The sequence below is a fragment of the Nerophis ophidion genome, linkage group LG14 (genome assembly GCF_033978795.1).
Source record: "Nerophis ophidion isolate RoL-2023_Sa linkage group LG14, RoL_Noph_v1.0, whole genome shotgun sequence".
NCBI classification, from domain to species: Eukaryota; Metazoa; Chordata; class Actinopteri; order Syngnathiformes; family Syngnathidae; genus Nerophis; species Nerophis ophidion.
The window spans coordinates 19,655,442-19,671,619 of record NC_084624.1 but is presented as its reverse complement, the minus strand read 5'-3'; the positions used below and the strand labels follow the sequence as shown (position 1 = coordinate 19,671,619).

The 16,178-nt window shown below is 40.7% G+C and overlaps 2 protein-coding genes across 2 annotated transcripts in view; one reads left to right on the top strand and one right to left on the bottom strand.

Annotated features, from left to right (window-relative positions):
* Window positions 1-2,179: 2,179 nt before the first annotated feature.
* On the top strand, window positions 2,180-12,868 carry LOC133568905 (glutamate-rich protein 6). The gene is made up of 10 exons (XM_061921097.1): window positions 2,180-2,198; window positions 2,270-2,314; window positions 2,358-2,641; window positions 2,696-2,898; window positions 2,967-3,022; window positions 4,180-4,343; window positions 11,375-11,454; window positions 11,540-11,701; window positions 11,783-12,002; window positions 12,095-12,868. The coding sequence occupies exons 1-10, from the start codon at window positions 2,180-2,182 to the stop codon at window positions 12,350-12,352; spliced, it is 1,491 nt and encodes a 496-aa protein (XP_061777081.1). The 3' UTR covers window positions 12,353-12,868.
* selenot1a (selenoprotein T, 1a) overlaps window positions 12,378-16,178 on the bottom strand; it is a 14,988-nt gene continuing 11,187 nt past the window's right edge. Inside the window, exons 4-6 of the mRNA XM_061920065.1 lie at window positions 14,079-14,166; window positions 13,814-13,977; window positions 12,378-12,868 (exon numbers count right to left, since the gene is read on the bottom strand). Coding sequence (XP_061776049.1) covers window positions 13,853-13,977; window positions 14,079-14,166 — 213 coding nt within the window. The 3' untranslated portion in view covers window positions 12,378-12,868; window positions 13,814-13,852. The remainder of the gene's footprint in view (window positions 12,869-13,813; window positions 13,978-14,078; window positions 14,167-16,178) is intronic.

The window sequence follows — 16,178 nt, the reverse complement described above, 5'->3', positions numbered from 1 at the left end:
ATGAATTGATTAACGTGGACCCCGATTTAAACAAGTTGAAAAACTTCTTAGGGTGTTACCATTTAGTGGTCAATTGTAAGGAATATATACTGTAATGTGCAATCTACTAATAAAAGTTTTAATCAATCAGTTCTTCCCAAATACAATCCTGCCCCGTCTCAGGCCTGCAGCCTTGACCTCTGGAGCATCTTCACCGCAGACGGTAAGAGTCCACCTTCAAAGCACAAGTCAGTAGAAGCGCTGTGGCCCAGCAAAGTGCAACATTTGTCATCTTTGCTTTGGGACCCATGTTTCACACTCCTGGAAAAAGCCCAGTGAATACTTCCAGGGCTGCTTTTTGTAGTGGCGTCCACTTCACAGCAACAGCCAATCAGAAGCAGCTGTGGGCGGGGCCAGTGATTATCTAAATATGAGTTGCAGCTGATAAACAACAACAAATGTATCATTTTGACATGTATTTTCTGCCTCAATGACGTTTCACAGCTGACCATATTTAACATTTTATGAGGAGTAATTGCTAATAAAATGGTGGTCTATTCAGTCATCCATGATTCTAACAGCAGAGTTAAGCAGGCTTGGGATGATTTGCATCATCTGCACGTCATAAAAATTCCCAACATTTCATCGCAATTGTTTGATGACACCGCCCTGTAAGCTACCTGCTGGTGAAACTTTGTAACTACAAGTACAACCTTAGAAAGGACTGACGTTTTTATGACAGAACTAAATGTCTAGATTAGTGTTTATTTTTAATAATTAAACTGCAATGTCATGTATTTGTTAGTTTTTATGACAAGTCCCGGAGCAGCAACCACACGGCAAGACTGTTTTGTTTTATTTCTGCCTGTAAACCCATCAACCCCTTTAGGCTCACCAGCATTAAGTATTTTTTTTATTTTTTTTACTAAAACCATATTTTATATTACTCACAATTTTTTAAAATGTATTTTTAATTATTTATTTTAATTAAACATTATTTAGTTTTATATTACTCAGGAGTATATAGGGTTTCTATATTTTTATTATTATAATATATTTTTGTTTTATATTATTCAGGAATAGATATGATTTTATTTTAATGTAGGTAGTTGAAAAATGTGTTTATTTGATTGTATTTGTTCTATTTGTATATCATATTTTTACTAAAACATATTTGAAGTGAATTACGTTTATATAGCACTTTTCTCTAGCACTTTACATAGTTAAAGCCAATTAAACCAGTTTGGGAGCAGGTGAGTAAAGTGTCTTGCCCAAGGACACAACAGCAGTGTGTGGATGGCGGAAGCGGGGATCGAACCTGGAACCCTCGAGTTGCTGGCATGGCCGATCTACAACTGAGCCACGCTGTACCAATTTTAATAGTATATTACTCGGGATTAATTACGTTTTCTTTATTACTCAAATTGTTAATTGTTTTTGGTTTGGTCAGGAGTCAGTATTTGGTTAGTGGTCATTAGTATAATTTTTATTAAAAAATATTTTTGTTTTATATTATTTGATATCAAAGTATGTATTTTTTTCTTGAAATGTGTTGATATAATTTTATTTTGTATTTATGCCATTTGAATGTACTATTATTTTTACATAATTTAGTATTACATTACTTGGGAGTAATTAGGGTTTCTTTATCATTTATATTACATTTTTGTTAAGTATTACTCAGCAGTAAACAGTATTTATTATTTTAGTTTTATACTATTTTAATTTTAAAGTATGAATTTCTTTAGAAATGTATTAATACAATTGTATTTATTCTATTTGTACATATTTTTAATATTTCTAATAGTTTTGATGTATTTATTCCATTTGGATAACATTTTTTTACTATTTGTTATAGTTTTGATGTAAAATAATTGGTTACTTCATTTGTATATTTCTCATATTTTTTATGTAAATAATTGTTATATAATATATTGCACTACATGATGACAGATCAGGTAGGTTGCTATGGTGACTGCTAACGCCACAAGTCTCCATGGTTACTGACAACAAAAGTGAGACTATGAAGCACAGAGCCTAAAATGTGGGTGAGTTCTAGAATGTATGCGGTTTTTCCCCAATGGATGGCACCTTATATTGTATAATTGTGTGTGTAAAAGCCTACGTAGCGACTGGGAAAGCATTGGCATTTGGTTGAGACGGACATGTGTGCAGGATAGAAGACACCAGGGAGAACAAGATGAGGTCCAGTTTTACCAGTGAGTCTTTTCCAAAGTGGCGGAATGATATCTTGTGGCGCTTTTTCATCTCCTGTAATGTTTTGTCCTAGATAACACCGTGGCCAAGTTAGAACATGATCTCTGCGAGCTGCTCCGTGACATAAACGACTACGTGAGTATATTTCAACACGCCTCCAGGACACCATGGTGACTTTCCCGCTGCTGTGATTGACAGCAGAGGGAAGGCCCGCCCATCCACTGCATCAGGGCCGGGGTCCTGGGCTACCACCGCGAGTCTGACAAGCCCCGACTGGACCTGGCGGACATGGAGTCAGAGGTATGGCGAAGGAAGTGCGGTGAAGAAGAGGTCTAAAAGAGTGTGTCATGTGGTGCAGCCTGTATTAGAGTGGCTGGGGAAGTGCGAGTACTGCCACAGGACGGCGTGGCCTCTACTGGACGTGAGATGGGAAGAAGAGATGGAGGTAAGACCGGACTAGACGCTACCTCCACACAGCTCACCTCCACCCTACCTGCAGACGCTCCCAGGCTTCTGTTGCATCGAGCGCCAGAACCTGTGCATGGCCCTGGTCCAGAAGAGGCCCTCGGTGGAGGCCGAGCAGGAAGAGGAGACCACCATGGTCAGGCCGGGACGAGACAAGTCCGCCATGTACCTGGCGGACGCGCTGCTGCGAGAGAAGAAAGCCCGCAGCATGAGTCTGGAGATGCAACGAGGGCTGAGGTTTTGTTCTCCTCCCTAAAAGGCTGTAGTGGGCAGACAGAAAGTGATGAGGTCATGTCTTCTGTCAGAGAACGCTCAGGATGGAAGAAGGACGATGAGGGAGTCAATAGGTCAGCAGAACCCCGTGAGTACATTTATATTATAATCAACCTTCTATTCAACATGGCTTCTATTTTCAATAACTAGTGCCCTTTGGAGGGTTCTATTTGATTTGCAACAAAAACAACATTGAATCCTGGTTATTTTTCGGACTATGAGACGCACTTAAAATGCTTTCATTTTCTTAAATGGACACTGCGCCTTATGTACCTATTATGTACCTGATGTACCTATTCATTCTGGGTGGTCTTACCCGCCTCGAAGCATTTTCATTTGGTACATGGTGTAATGATAAGTTTGACCAGTGGCAGTCCCACATGTCATTTATTGAACAAGCATCAACCTACTGTCCAGTAGGTTGACGCTTGTTCAATAGATGACGCTAGCAAGTACCCGTAAGCAAGACCGAAACTTTGTTACATTGAGAATTTAGAACATTACACACGGTGCTGAAAAACCTGTCTAAATGTTTTAGTAAGACTTTGCTAAGCTACGATGCCGTCCAGCTTGATGGATTGTCGGAGCATTATAGCTACCATAGTCAGACGTACTGTGCTTCAACATATGGTATTATTATGGTGTGTGTATCGGGACCCCAAAATGGCACCTATTAGCAGACATTGTCTGGCAGTTTGTTTGATATGCAAAACCTATTGGGACAAGCAGTAGATAATAGACGGATGGGGGTCCACATCACTATTTATTTATTATTCAAAATCTAGTTTTGATATTGTAATATACATACTGTAGTTTAAAAGTGCAGTTTTGTGTGTTTGTAGCTTTAAGCTAATGAAGGAAAAGTTAAAGGAAAACAAAATTATAAAACTTACATCTTCCACGTCTTGGCAGAGGTGTGCTATGCAAAGTTCCAAAATTTTAATAAAAATCCCTAATGGTGGGCTTCAGCGGCAAGGTATGTTTATTTTTTTTTTTACTAATTTGGACCTGTGAGAGAAATTTCAAGTCGATTGGTGCAGCCAGTCAGTTTTGCACCTGTATAACAGTTCCACCATTTGGCCAAATTCTACAAGCTGGACTTGTGTAAGAACATGCAATATGATCAATGGTGTGAACTACCAGGAGGACAACCCCAATCTGGAAAATACCTTGGCAAGGGTTTTTTTTTTGTCAAGCACATTCACAAAATCTGAGGAGAAAAAAAATACCTTTTTTGCTCAACAGCCTTTGAAACAACAAACGTCCTCAGCTTCCGACTTGGCGCTGCAGATCAAGAGTGCTGGGTGGTCAACCGCAACCTGAGGGAAAATGTTGTGGAAGATGAGGAGGAGGAAGAGGAGTTGACCTGCGACCACAAGCCAACTCCTTTTGGCATCTGTCACCAAAAGGTGAGACTAAATGTCATTTATTTGTTGTAAAACAACTTGCTGTTTCTCAAACTTGTTTCTTCAAGTACCAACTCATAACTCACTTGGCTCTCCAAGTACGATAATGACATTAAACAACAGTAGTGTAGTAGACCCACGTTTTCATTAAGTACCACCATAATGACAACATTAAAATACAGTAGTGTAGTACAGTGGTTCTCAACCGTTTTTCAGTGATGTACCCCCTGTGAACATTTTTTAAATTCAAGTACCCCCAAATCAGAGCAAAGCATTTTTGGTTAAAAGAAAGAGATAAAGAAGTAAAATACAGCACTGTCATCAGTTTCTGATTTAATAAATTCTATAATGTGCAAAATATTGCTCATTTGTAGTGGTCTTTCTTGAACTATTTGAAAAAAATATATGAAAATAACTAAACACTTGTTGAAAAACGAACAAGTGATTCAATTATAAAATAAGATTTCTAGATATAGAAGTAGTGAAGTGAATTATATTTATATAGCATTTTTCTCGAGGGACTCAAAGCACTTTACATTGTGAAACCCATTATCTAAGTTACATTTAAAGTAGTGTGGGTGGCACTGGGAGCAGGTGGGTAAAGTGTCTTTCCCAAGGACACAACGGCAGTAACTAGGATGGCAGAAGCGGGGATCGAACCTGTAACCCTCAAGTTGCTGGCACGACCACTCTTACCAACCGAGCTATACCGCCCGGGTACTTAAAATGACCTCTTTGGGGATTGTAATAGAAATCCATCTGGACTCATGAACTTAATTCTAAGCATTTCTTCACAAAAAAAATAAATCTTTAACATCAATATTTATGGAACATGTCCACAAAAAAAATCTAGCGGTCAATACTGAATATTGCATTGTTGCATTCATTTTCAGTTTATGAACTTACATACATATTTTGTTAAAGTATTATTCAATAAATATATCCATAAAGGATTTGTGAATTGTTGCTATTTTTAGAATATTTAAAAAAAATCTCACATACCCCTTGGCATACCTTCAAGTACCCCCATGGGTACGCGTACCCCCATTTGAGAATCACTGGTGTAGTAGACCTAAGTATTCATTAAGTACCACTATAATGCCATCCATCTTCTTCCGCTTATCCGAGGTGAGGTCGCGGGGGCAGTAGCCTAAGCAGGGAAGCCCAGCTACTTCTTCCAGCTCTTCCTGGGGGATCCCGAAGCGTACCCAGGCCAGCCGGGAGACATACAGTGGGGCAAAAAAGTATTTAGTCAGCCACCGATTGGGCAAATTCTCCCACTTAAAATGATGACAGAGATCTGTCATTTTCATCATAGGTACACTTCAACTGTGAGACAGAATGTGAAAAAAAATCCAGGAATTCACATTGAAGGAATTTTAAAGAATTTATTTGTAAATCATGGTGAAAAATAAGTATTTGGTCACTTCAAACAAGGATGATCTCTGGCGCTCCAGACCTGTAACTTCTTCTTTAAGAAGTTCTTCTGTCCTCCACTCGTTACCTGTATAAATGGAACCTGTTTGAACTCGTTATCCGTATAAAATACACCTGTCCACAGTCTCAAACAGTCAGACTCCAAACTCCACTATGGCCAAGACCAAAGAGCTGTTGAAGGACACCAGGAAAAGAATTGTAGACCTGCACCAGACTGGGAAGAGTGAATCTACAATAGGCAAGCAACTTGGTGTGAAAAAAATCAACTGTGGGAGCAATTATCAGAAAATGGAAGACATACAAGACCACTGACAATCTCCCTCGATCTGGGGCTCCATGCAAGATCTCATCCCGTGGAGTCAAAATGATCATGAGAACGGTGCGCAAAAATCCCAGAACCACACAGGGGGACATGGTGAATGATCTGCAGAGAGCTGGGATCAAAGTAACAAAGGTTACCATCAGTAACACACTACGCCGACAGGGAATCAAATCCTGCAGTGCCAGACGTGTCCCCCCACTTAAGCCAGAGCATGTCCAGGCCCGTCTGAAGTTTGCCAGAGAGCACATGGATGATACAGCAGAGGATTGGGAGAATGTCATGTGGTCAGATTGGTATAAACACAACTCGTCGTGTTTGGAGGAAGAAGAATACTGAGTTGCATCCCAAGAACACCCTACCTACTGAGAAGCATGGGGGTGGAAACATTATGATTTGGGGCTGTTTTTCTGCTAAGGGGACAGGACGACTGGAGTGGCCTAGCCAGTCTCCAGACCTCGACCTCATAGAAAATCTGTGGAGGGAGTTGAAAGTCTGTGTTGCTCGGCGACAGCCCCAAAACATCACTGCTCTCGAGAAGATCTGCATAGAGGAATGGGCTAAGATACCAGCTACTGTGTGTGCAAACCTGGCAAAGACCTATGGTAATCGTTTGACCTCTGTTATTGCCAACAAAGGTTATATCACAAAGTATTGAGTTGAATTTTTGTCATTGACCAAATACTTATTCTACACCTACTCAGTGGCCTAGTGGTTAGAGTGTCCGCCCTGAGATCGGTAGGTTGTGAGTTTAAATCCCGGCCGAGTCATACCAAAGACTATAAAAATGGGACCCATTGCCTCCCTGCTTGGCACTTAGCATCAAGGGTTGGAATTGGGGGTTAAATCACCATAAATGATTCCCAGGCACAGCACCACTGCTCCCCCCACTTCCAAGGGGGTGATCAAGGGGATGGGTCAAATGCAGAGGACAAATTTCACCACACCTAGTGTGTGTGACGATCATTGGTACTTTAACTTTATTTTCCACCATAATTTACAAATAAATTCTTTAAAATTCCTACAATGTGAATTCTTGGATTTTTTTTTCAAATTGTCAATCACAGTTGAAGTGTAACTGTGATGAAAATTACAGACCGCTGTCATCATTTTAAGTGGGAGAACTTGCACAATCGGTGGCTGACTTAGTACTTTTTTGCCCCACTGTAGACGCGTCCTGGGTCTTCCCGGTCAGACGTGCCCTAAACACCTCCCTAGGGATGCGTTCGGGTGGCATCCTGTCTAGATGCCCAAACCATACATCTGGCTCCTCTCGATGTGGAGGAGCACCGGCAGAGGAAACTCATTTCGGCTGCTTGTACCCGTGATCTTGTCCTTTCGTTCATAACCCAAAGCTCATGACCATAGGTGAGGATGGGAACGTAGATCGACCGGTAAATTGAGAGCTTTGCCTTCCGGTTCAGCTCCTTCTTTACCACAACGGATCGATACAGCATCCGCATTACTGAAGACGCCGCACTGGTCCGCCTGTCGATCTCACGATCCACTCTTCCCTCACTCGTGAACAAGACTCCGACGTACTTAAAATCCTCCACTTGGGGCAAGGTCTCCCCCCAAACCCGGAGTTGGCACCCCACCCTTTTCCGGTCGAGAACCATGGATTCAGACTTGGAGGAGCTGATTCTCATCCCAGTCGCTTCACACTCGGATGTGAACCGATCCAGTAAGAGCTGAAGATCCTGGCCAGATGAAGCCATCAGGACCACATCATCTGCAAAAAGTAGAGACCTAATCCCGTGGCCACCCAACCGGAACCCCTCAACGCCTTGACTGCGCCTAGAAATTGTCCATAAAAGTTGTGAACAGAATCGGTGGCGGTGTCCAACCCTGACTGGAAACGTGTCCGACTTACTGCCGGCAATGAAGACCAAGCTGTGACACTGATCGTACAGGGAGCGGACAGCCACAATCAGACAGTCCGATACCCTATGCTCTCTGAGCACTCCCCACAGGACTTCCCGGGTGACACGGTCGAATTGCTCCTCCAAGTCCACAAAGCACATGTAGACTGGTTGGGCAAACTCACAAGCACCCTCAAGGACCCTGCCGAGAGTAGAGAGATGGTCCACAGTTCCACGACCAGGACGAAAACCGCACTGTCCCTCCTGAATCTGAGGTTTGACTATCCGGCGTAGCCTCCTCTCCAGTACACCTGAATAGACCTTACCGAAAAGGCTGAGTGTGATCCCACGATAGTTGGAACACACTCTCCAGTTCCCCTTCTTAAAGAGAAGAACCACCACCCCTGTCTGCCAATCCAGACGCACTGCCCCCGATGTCCACGCGATGTTGCAGAGTCTTGTCAACCAAGAAAGCCCCACAACATCCAGAGCCTTAAGGAACTCTCGGCGGATCTCATCCAACCCCGGGGCCTTGCCACTGAGAACTTTTTAACTACTTCAGCAACCTCAGCCCCAGAAATAGGAGAGCCCACCACAGAATCCAGAGGAACTGCTTCCTCACAGGAAGACGTGTTGGTGGGATTAAGGAGGTCTTCGAAGTATTCCCTCCACCGATCCACAATTTCCGAAGTCGAGGTCAGCAGAACACCATCCTCACCATACACTGTGTTGACAGTGCACTGCTTCCATTTCCTGAAGCAGCGGATGGCTGTCCAGAATTGCTTCTAAGCCATCTGGAAGTCGATTTTCATGGCTTCCTCGAACTCCTCCCATGTCCTGAGTTTTTGCCTCCGCGACCGCTGAAGTCGCACACCGCTTGGCCTGTCGGTGCCTGTCCGCTGCCTCCGGAGTCCTATGAGCCAAAAGAACCCGACAGGACTTTTTATTCAACTTGACAACATCCCTCCCCGCTGGTTCTAGGATTTACGCCAGGCACCTTACGGTCACAGCTCCAATCAGCTGCCTCAACAATAGAGGTGCGGAACATGGTCCACTCGTACTCAATGTCCAGCACCTCCCTCGTGACATCTTCAAAGTTCTTCCGGAGGTGGGAATTGAAACTCTCAGACAGGAGACTCTGCTAGACGTTCCCAGCAGACCCTCAATGCGTTGTGAGGGTATAATAATGACCAACATTAAAATACAGTAGTGTAGTAGACCAAAATATACACTAAAAACTAAAATATCAGGTCAGACCAAACCAATCAGAGAGCACGATCCAGTATTGAGATTATTGATTGGCACAGCTTTAAGCATCATTACAATATTGCTGTGATTCTCAAACTGTGGTACGTGTACCACTAGTGGTACGCAGGCTCCATCTAGTGTTACGCCAAATAAACAAATATTAAAGTACAGCGTTTTATTTTCCTGTATTCAAACTGTTGTGTCCAAAAATATTAAACATTTTTGGTAAATAAAACCTTTGCCTTGTTTTTCATGAATACTTAGGCCTAATACGTTACGGTTTGTTAATGTTGGTCATTATGGTGGTGCTTAATGAATACTTAGGTCTACTACATTACTGTATGGTAATGTTGGTCATTATGGTGGTACTTAATGAATACTTGGGTTTACTATGTTACTGTATGTTAATGTTGGTCATTATGGTGGTACTTTGAAAAAGTTTGAGAACCACTGCTAAATCAGATTAAAAATGTATCAAGACCACAGGGTGTTGTCATGAGTCGAGGGCTTTCATTACATTAAACACATATTTAAGGTTTTTTTTCCACTCCATCGATGAATCCATACAATTTATAATTAATGTATACCTCACAGAAATAAATTCAACATTCTTAGGCCCTGAACCAAATAACCAGGATATTAGAGGGTCTACTGCAGGGGTCACCAACCTTTTTGAAACCAAGAGCTACTTCTTGGGTACTGATTAATGCGAAGGTCTACCAGTTTGATATACACTTAAATAAATTGCCAGAAATAGCCAACTTGCTCAATTTACCTTTAACTATATTTTATTGTTAATTAATGTTTTTATCTTTGTGGAAACACTGATCATCTTAATAATTTCTCACAATAAATATATATAGAAACAGATAAATATCACTATGCAACACTTTATTTTCATATTTTCTCTAAGTGCACATTTTTCAAATTGAACATTTTCAAATGATCACTTCTAAGACAGTCTTGTGAAATCACAATATCCCATTTTAACTAGCTGGCCACTAACATGTTTTAACAAATCATTAATTACTTTGCACCATGTTTGTACAAATAATAACTCATGTAAAATACAAAAGTTAACTCTCAAATTTTTAAATAAATCATGTCACACTTTGAACTGGACACCAAATCTATTATCTGTTTCTTTGTCAGATAGTGGGAAGCATGGCATTGCTGTTAACTAATGTGTTGTACTCTGGTGTGTAACTTGACACTGCAACTCTGAGTGAGTCTTGCAGATGTGGATCAGTGAGGCTATTCTGTGTTTGTTCTTGATGAAGTTCGTGTCAGAAAAGGCTGATTCACAAAGATAAGTTGAACCAAACAGGCTTGCAACCTTCATAGCTGCTGCGCATACACCACTGTACTTTTCTGTGTCAACAAGGCACCAAAAGTGTGGTGCGGCCTGGTGGGCTTTACATTTTAAATTGTCAGGAAAGAAGAGGAAGGAATTTAAAAGGTGAAAGGGTATATGTGTTTAAAAATCCTAAAATCATTTTTAAGGTTATATTTTTTCTCTAAAATAGTCTTTCTGAAAGTTTTAAGAAGCAAAGTAAAAAAATAAATGAATTTATTTAAACAAGTGAAGACCAAGTCTTTAAAATATTTTCTTGGATTTTCACATCCTTTTTGAGTTTTGTCTCTCTTAGAATTAAAAATGTCGAGCAAAGCGAGACCAGCTGGCTGACATAAATAAATACAATTCAAAAGATAGAGGCACTTCACTGGTAAGTGCTGCTATTTGAGTTATTTTTAGAACAGGCCAGCGGGCTACTCATCTGGTCCTTAGGGGCTACCTGGTGCCCGCGGGCACCGCGTTGGTGACCCATGGTCTACTGTAATAAAAACAGCTCTCCATCCCACCCACAAGTGTCCCCTTGTGGCCCAAGTGTGCTACTGCAGTAGAGTAAGCCTATAGAAAGCACAGTATACAATTACAATTTGGTTAGTTAACCAACAGCTGACTAAACACAATGTAGTAATGTGCATGTTCCTACCCAGTTTCTCAGACAAACTCAAGAGTCCAGTTGGGATCAATTGAATGCTCTGGATGTATGAGAACATTACTTTAAAGCGCTTACTTTTTATGTATGACATTTTCTTGCATATTATGCAAAATCTAATGCAATATATGACCTATCGCTTAATATTCTTCACTGTGTTGACAGGATGGCAAATTTCAACAGAAGTTTTATTTGAACGGCAAGACTTTTGTCAACATGTTCCCGGATGGCTCAGCACAGCTCTTGTATGCACTACAAAATCATATTTTACCTTGAGATATAGGTTTTGCACATACTCTGTCCAACGTCCGTCCTTGTCATTTCGGACAGTTACCCTAGCGGCCATGTGGCTCTCATCGTGGTGGTCACCAAAGACAAAGGAAGGGCTTGCGTATTGTATGATGAAAACCTCAGGACACCCCATCGACCCATTCGAGCCATCTTCCAGTCTAATGGCATGGCCACCTGTTACCACAAAAATGGAAACATATGGTAAATAGATGGTAAAAACTGGCCATACTGAAGTTGTTTGATAACGGGGTGTGCGGATGGGTTGTCTGTGATGGCTTTTAGGTTGAGCCTTAGTCGATTAGGTGGTCAGTGTTTGGATGAGACCAGCGTCAGACTTCGTCGCTGGACCTGGAGAAACCTTCCTCCGCCTCACCTGCCTCCCCTCTTCCTGTCCATCAATAGAAATTTTGGGCTTCGAGTGCTGGCCAAGGACCAAGTGTTTGTCTCTTTCCTGGCTAACGGTCAACAGGCCAGGTGTAGCGTGGGTAGCTGCAGCGTTCAGGTGATACTCATGTTCTGTTTCATTAAAGCTACATTGTAGTCTATTATAATTTTAAATGTATCTCAGTTTGTGGTTATTCATTGTTCCCACAGTGTAAATGCACAAAAGCGAGACCTTCCCGTGGACTATCGGTGCTGAAGGATGAGCTTTTCGTGATGGCCGCCAGGATAAAGATCCACCTGTGTATCTACCATCTCAACTGGAGCCTCATAGCGCCGTTGCATCAGAAGACCGTTCCTTCCCCAAGCATCCGTGCTTTTGGAAAGCGGCTTCTAGAGGTCAGCGCCAACATGTTGATGAGTCAGCATGAGCGCATCTTCATCCAGGGCTGCCTTCAGGACTGTCTCTAAACAGCACTCAAGAGAACACCACTGCTTTCATAGTCACAATAGCTTTTATTCATTGTATCTCCAAGTTCTGCAAATATAAAAATTATTTGGAAATAACAGCAAAACAATGTCTCCATATTATTTAGACAACAGCATAAGATGTGCACTTTTGCAGGGCATTAGCTAACGTTTATTATCAATTATTAATTCTACACTTGGCTCAGTGGTACAAATATGACTATTGAATTAGCACAATCAATAAGATACGACCGGTTAGAGACTACTGAATAAACACCCACGAGAGCCAATCTCTCCTAATCTGATGTCTAATTGGGTAAGAAGGGAATGAGTAGAAGAAAATGACCAACTGGCTGGCACGGGGAGCTGTCAATCCCACTCTGGCGTCAGGGATGAAGCGTCTCGAAGGGGTGTGGTGACGACAATGGGGGCATCCAGTCTGTGCTTGCAGTCGTCCTGCCTTCAGCACAGACCTTCATAAACATGGCATCACAGCCCCAGGAGACTCCCACCTCAAACCTGGAAAGGAAACACAGGGAAATTTAGAAATAACCACTATTTAGATAGTCAACTAGTCATCAGCTATCTTAACAAGCGTACACATTCAATGGCTCTGATTTAGCCATCAACTTTTAAATTCAGCTTGATATATTTTTAGCCATGTGCTTACTAACAACTAAGATGACAAATTCATTAATATTTAGTTATACTGTAACTATTGCTGTTCATTAGGCTGTGACAAAAATTTTTAAAAATAATTTGTGTAAAAAATTATCCAAATAAAACTCACTTGCTCACAAAGTAAAACGCATTTTGTGATGTGTTTGAAAAGCTGCACACTGATAGTAACTCCTGGAAGTTTTAGCACTAATAGACTCAATGTGTATAATTGTATCAGTGATTAACATTTTAGCTATCTGATGGATTGGATTATGATACCGGTGCGTTGGTTCGTAATGTCCAGTGGGTGTGTGACGTTTGTTCCTGTGAATTTTTTCATTGCATTGCATTGTATTGCAAATTGGTGCTGCTTTTAAAACTACTTGAATTGATTTATACAAAGTTTAGCTGTCAGACTTTGGCTAAAATGATGGTTAAATCAAATTTTCACACGTTGTCGTCTCACACGTGTAAGCTAGCGAGCAAGGTACAAGCTAAAAATCTTGCCAAGTTGAGACCGCATCCCCCAGATGTGCAACATTTATTCGCTTTAAATGCTCCCGTATAACATATAGTGTCATAAAAACAATATCTGCTTTTCAAAATACAAGAATAGGAGGATATATTCCCACACTTGACATGTTTTCAACCGTGTGGCGGTGCTGACACACGTCCCTCCATAAAAACATGAGTGATGACATAGCTATAGCGACAAATTTGTCTGCAAATGTTATTGTCAACAAACGGTTGTACCCCTACTTGAAATATAGAAATGTAACATTTGAAACAAGTCAATGTTCTTACATGAAAGGGCTTTTAGCTCCCGCTATGCACTAAGGAGTGTTATGAGTTGTGGTGCGGATTTGTGTACATGTGGACGTTCATCTTCATCTCGTTGTCCAGGATCTGCACCAGCTGCTGCATGGAGGGAAGGTGACCAGAGTCCAGTTTGGACCACACTGGCACATCTATGCAAAGACAACATTATTTCCCCACACAAATATCAACAAAAGTATTCATATTATAACTGAATCATCTTGTGGTTTAGTCCATATTTTCAGATACTTACCATTTAATGTTATTTCAAAAGCCCCCGTTGACATCAACTGGTTTTCGATCATATTACTGAGGAAGAACACCATCATGCATGCATAAATCTGAAAATAGCAGGAAGGTAGGTTTTAAAAAAAAAAAAAAACTTCACAATGACCCACAGCACTTCTTAGTTCAAGTAACACTAATGAGTAGAGCTGCAAAGATTACATCGATTAAAACGATTAGAAAAAAGCTTTTATTTCTATTTTGTTGCTACCATCAATAGTTTAATGAGTGTAACTAATAGGAATTGATCAAATTGGGGCTGCACCTAACTTGAAATACGTAGACATAGTTTACGCACGGCTCTGCAGAAAGAAATATGAAGGACACAACAGAGTTTCCTCCAGATTGCCAATATACGGTGGCCATGGGGGCGTGGCTATACTGTACATTTAAAAACAAATGTGTTTAAATAGTATTAAAGTACCAGTTGAATGGAAAAACAGGTTGACTTTATATGCTTGATTGTGTTTCATTGTATGATTAAAACATTCAATTGTATTTAAAATCCGCAAAGTATGTAAAAACACCGTCTAAACATCACAAATTGCCACGAATTCAGACAACCATCTTGAATATTCTGCTCCGAACGGCTTTGGTAATTTCCGTAGATTGACGTAAGTGTATTAACACTTCTGCACTCTGACCATATTATTAGATCAGTCATACTGGAAATACGCAAACATTGGAGAGAGATGTGCTGTCTATCATTTACAATTTCTACATAAGACATGAACACGTTTTTCTTTTTTATGCAGTTGACGTCATAAATAAATACCGTACATAAACAGTCTGCTAACAATGTAGTCAATGGGGGCTCTCTATTTCACCCACAAAACCCTCGAAATAACCATCCAAAACCCAGCAACAATGCTTTTTATACATATAATGACCTGAATATTAACCAAATATTAGCAATGTTGTTGTTAGAAGCAATAACACAGACAAACTATTTTTAGCGGCGGATTGATGACACACAGCTAAGAGGCCTTCTGTTGCTTTTCTGTGAGCTGGCCGCGATGTCCTGCTGCTCCCGCATCATCACGTCTCAGTTTGTCAAAGTTATTCTAGGTTTAAATCATGCCTTTCATCTGAATATTAGGAGGATTTAACAATCAGTCGAGAAGTTGTTCATCTGTTACATTCAATATATACCCGGAGATGGAGACAAAAACACAACCAAACAGTGTCTACAGGTAAACTTCCTTGTTAACCCTTTGTGTGCATCATGATTAATTCTTCATCTAAACGGAAAAATATGCACATCCTATTAATCAGCATCCAAGTGAGCGCAGACATCATACAGTAAGCTATAATTTCATTATGTTTGTATTTCTTGTTTAGTACTCAGCAATACAGCTACATGATGCTTAGTGTTTCACTAAAGCTGGATCTGTTTAGCAGAGCTTCTAAAATTTGTAGCCCATCCTCCTTATATTTAGCATCAACAATGTAAGGTTCTGGATCATCATTGTCCCAAAGTAATCGTTATTAGCTCTCACACAGTCTGCATGATTTGCATTGTTGTTGATGGTGAAGGGATCTGCGGTTCCTACCGCTATGTCACATGATGACATGTCTGGCTAGTTCATTCATTATCTCTCATTATGGCCTCAAGAATTTCCGTGAGATCGATACCATTTTGAACATATCTATTTTTGGCAAACTAAGGAAGTCTTTCAGTGTCATACATCAGATATATATGATAATAGCTTCAATATGGAGGCAACTTGGTTTTTCACGCTACTAGTACTTTACCATATTTTTTTCTTATATCGTTTTGCTCTATTTTTCAAATGCTGCTACTTATTGTACAATGCAACACAGATTGCCTTTCGTTAAGAATTATTCAAAGTTCTAGAGACTTCTCCAATCTTTTTACTGACTTATTGTTTATTAAAAACAATTAGCAAGACTTTGTTGCCCCACGTCCCTGACGAACAGCGAGCCTGACCTCACAGTTGCTTTTTGCAAATGTAATAGATTGCTGTCCGTGGGCCTTTTACAGTACAATATAAGTAGGGGTGTAACGCTAATGCACATACAATTTTGAAGTCTTTAGAAAAACGCT

Excerpts from the sequence above, each read along its gene's own strand:
- LOC133568905 (XM_061921097.1), top strand. Across the intron at positions 2,899-2,966 it reads GAGATGCAACGAGGGCTGAG|AGAACGCTCAGGATGGAAGA; the intron begins GTTTTGTTCTCC and ends GTCTTCTGTCAG. Across the intron at positions 11,702-11,782 it reads CACAAAAATGGAAACATATG|GTTGAGCCTTAGTCGATTAG; the intron begins GTAAATAGATGG and ends GATGGCTTTTAG.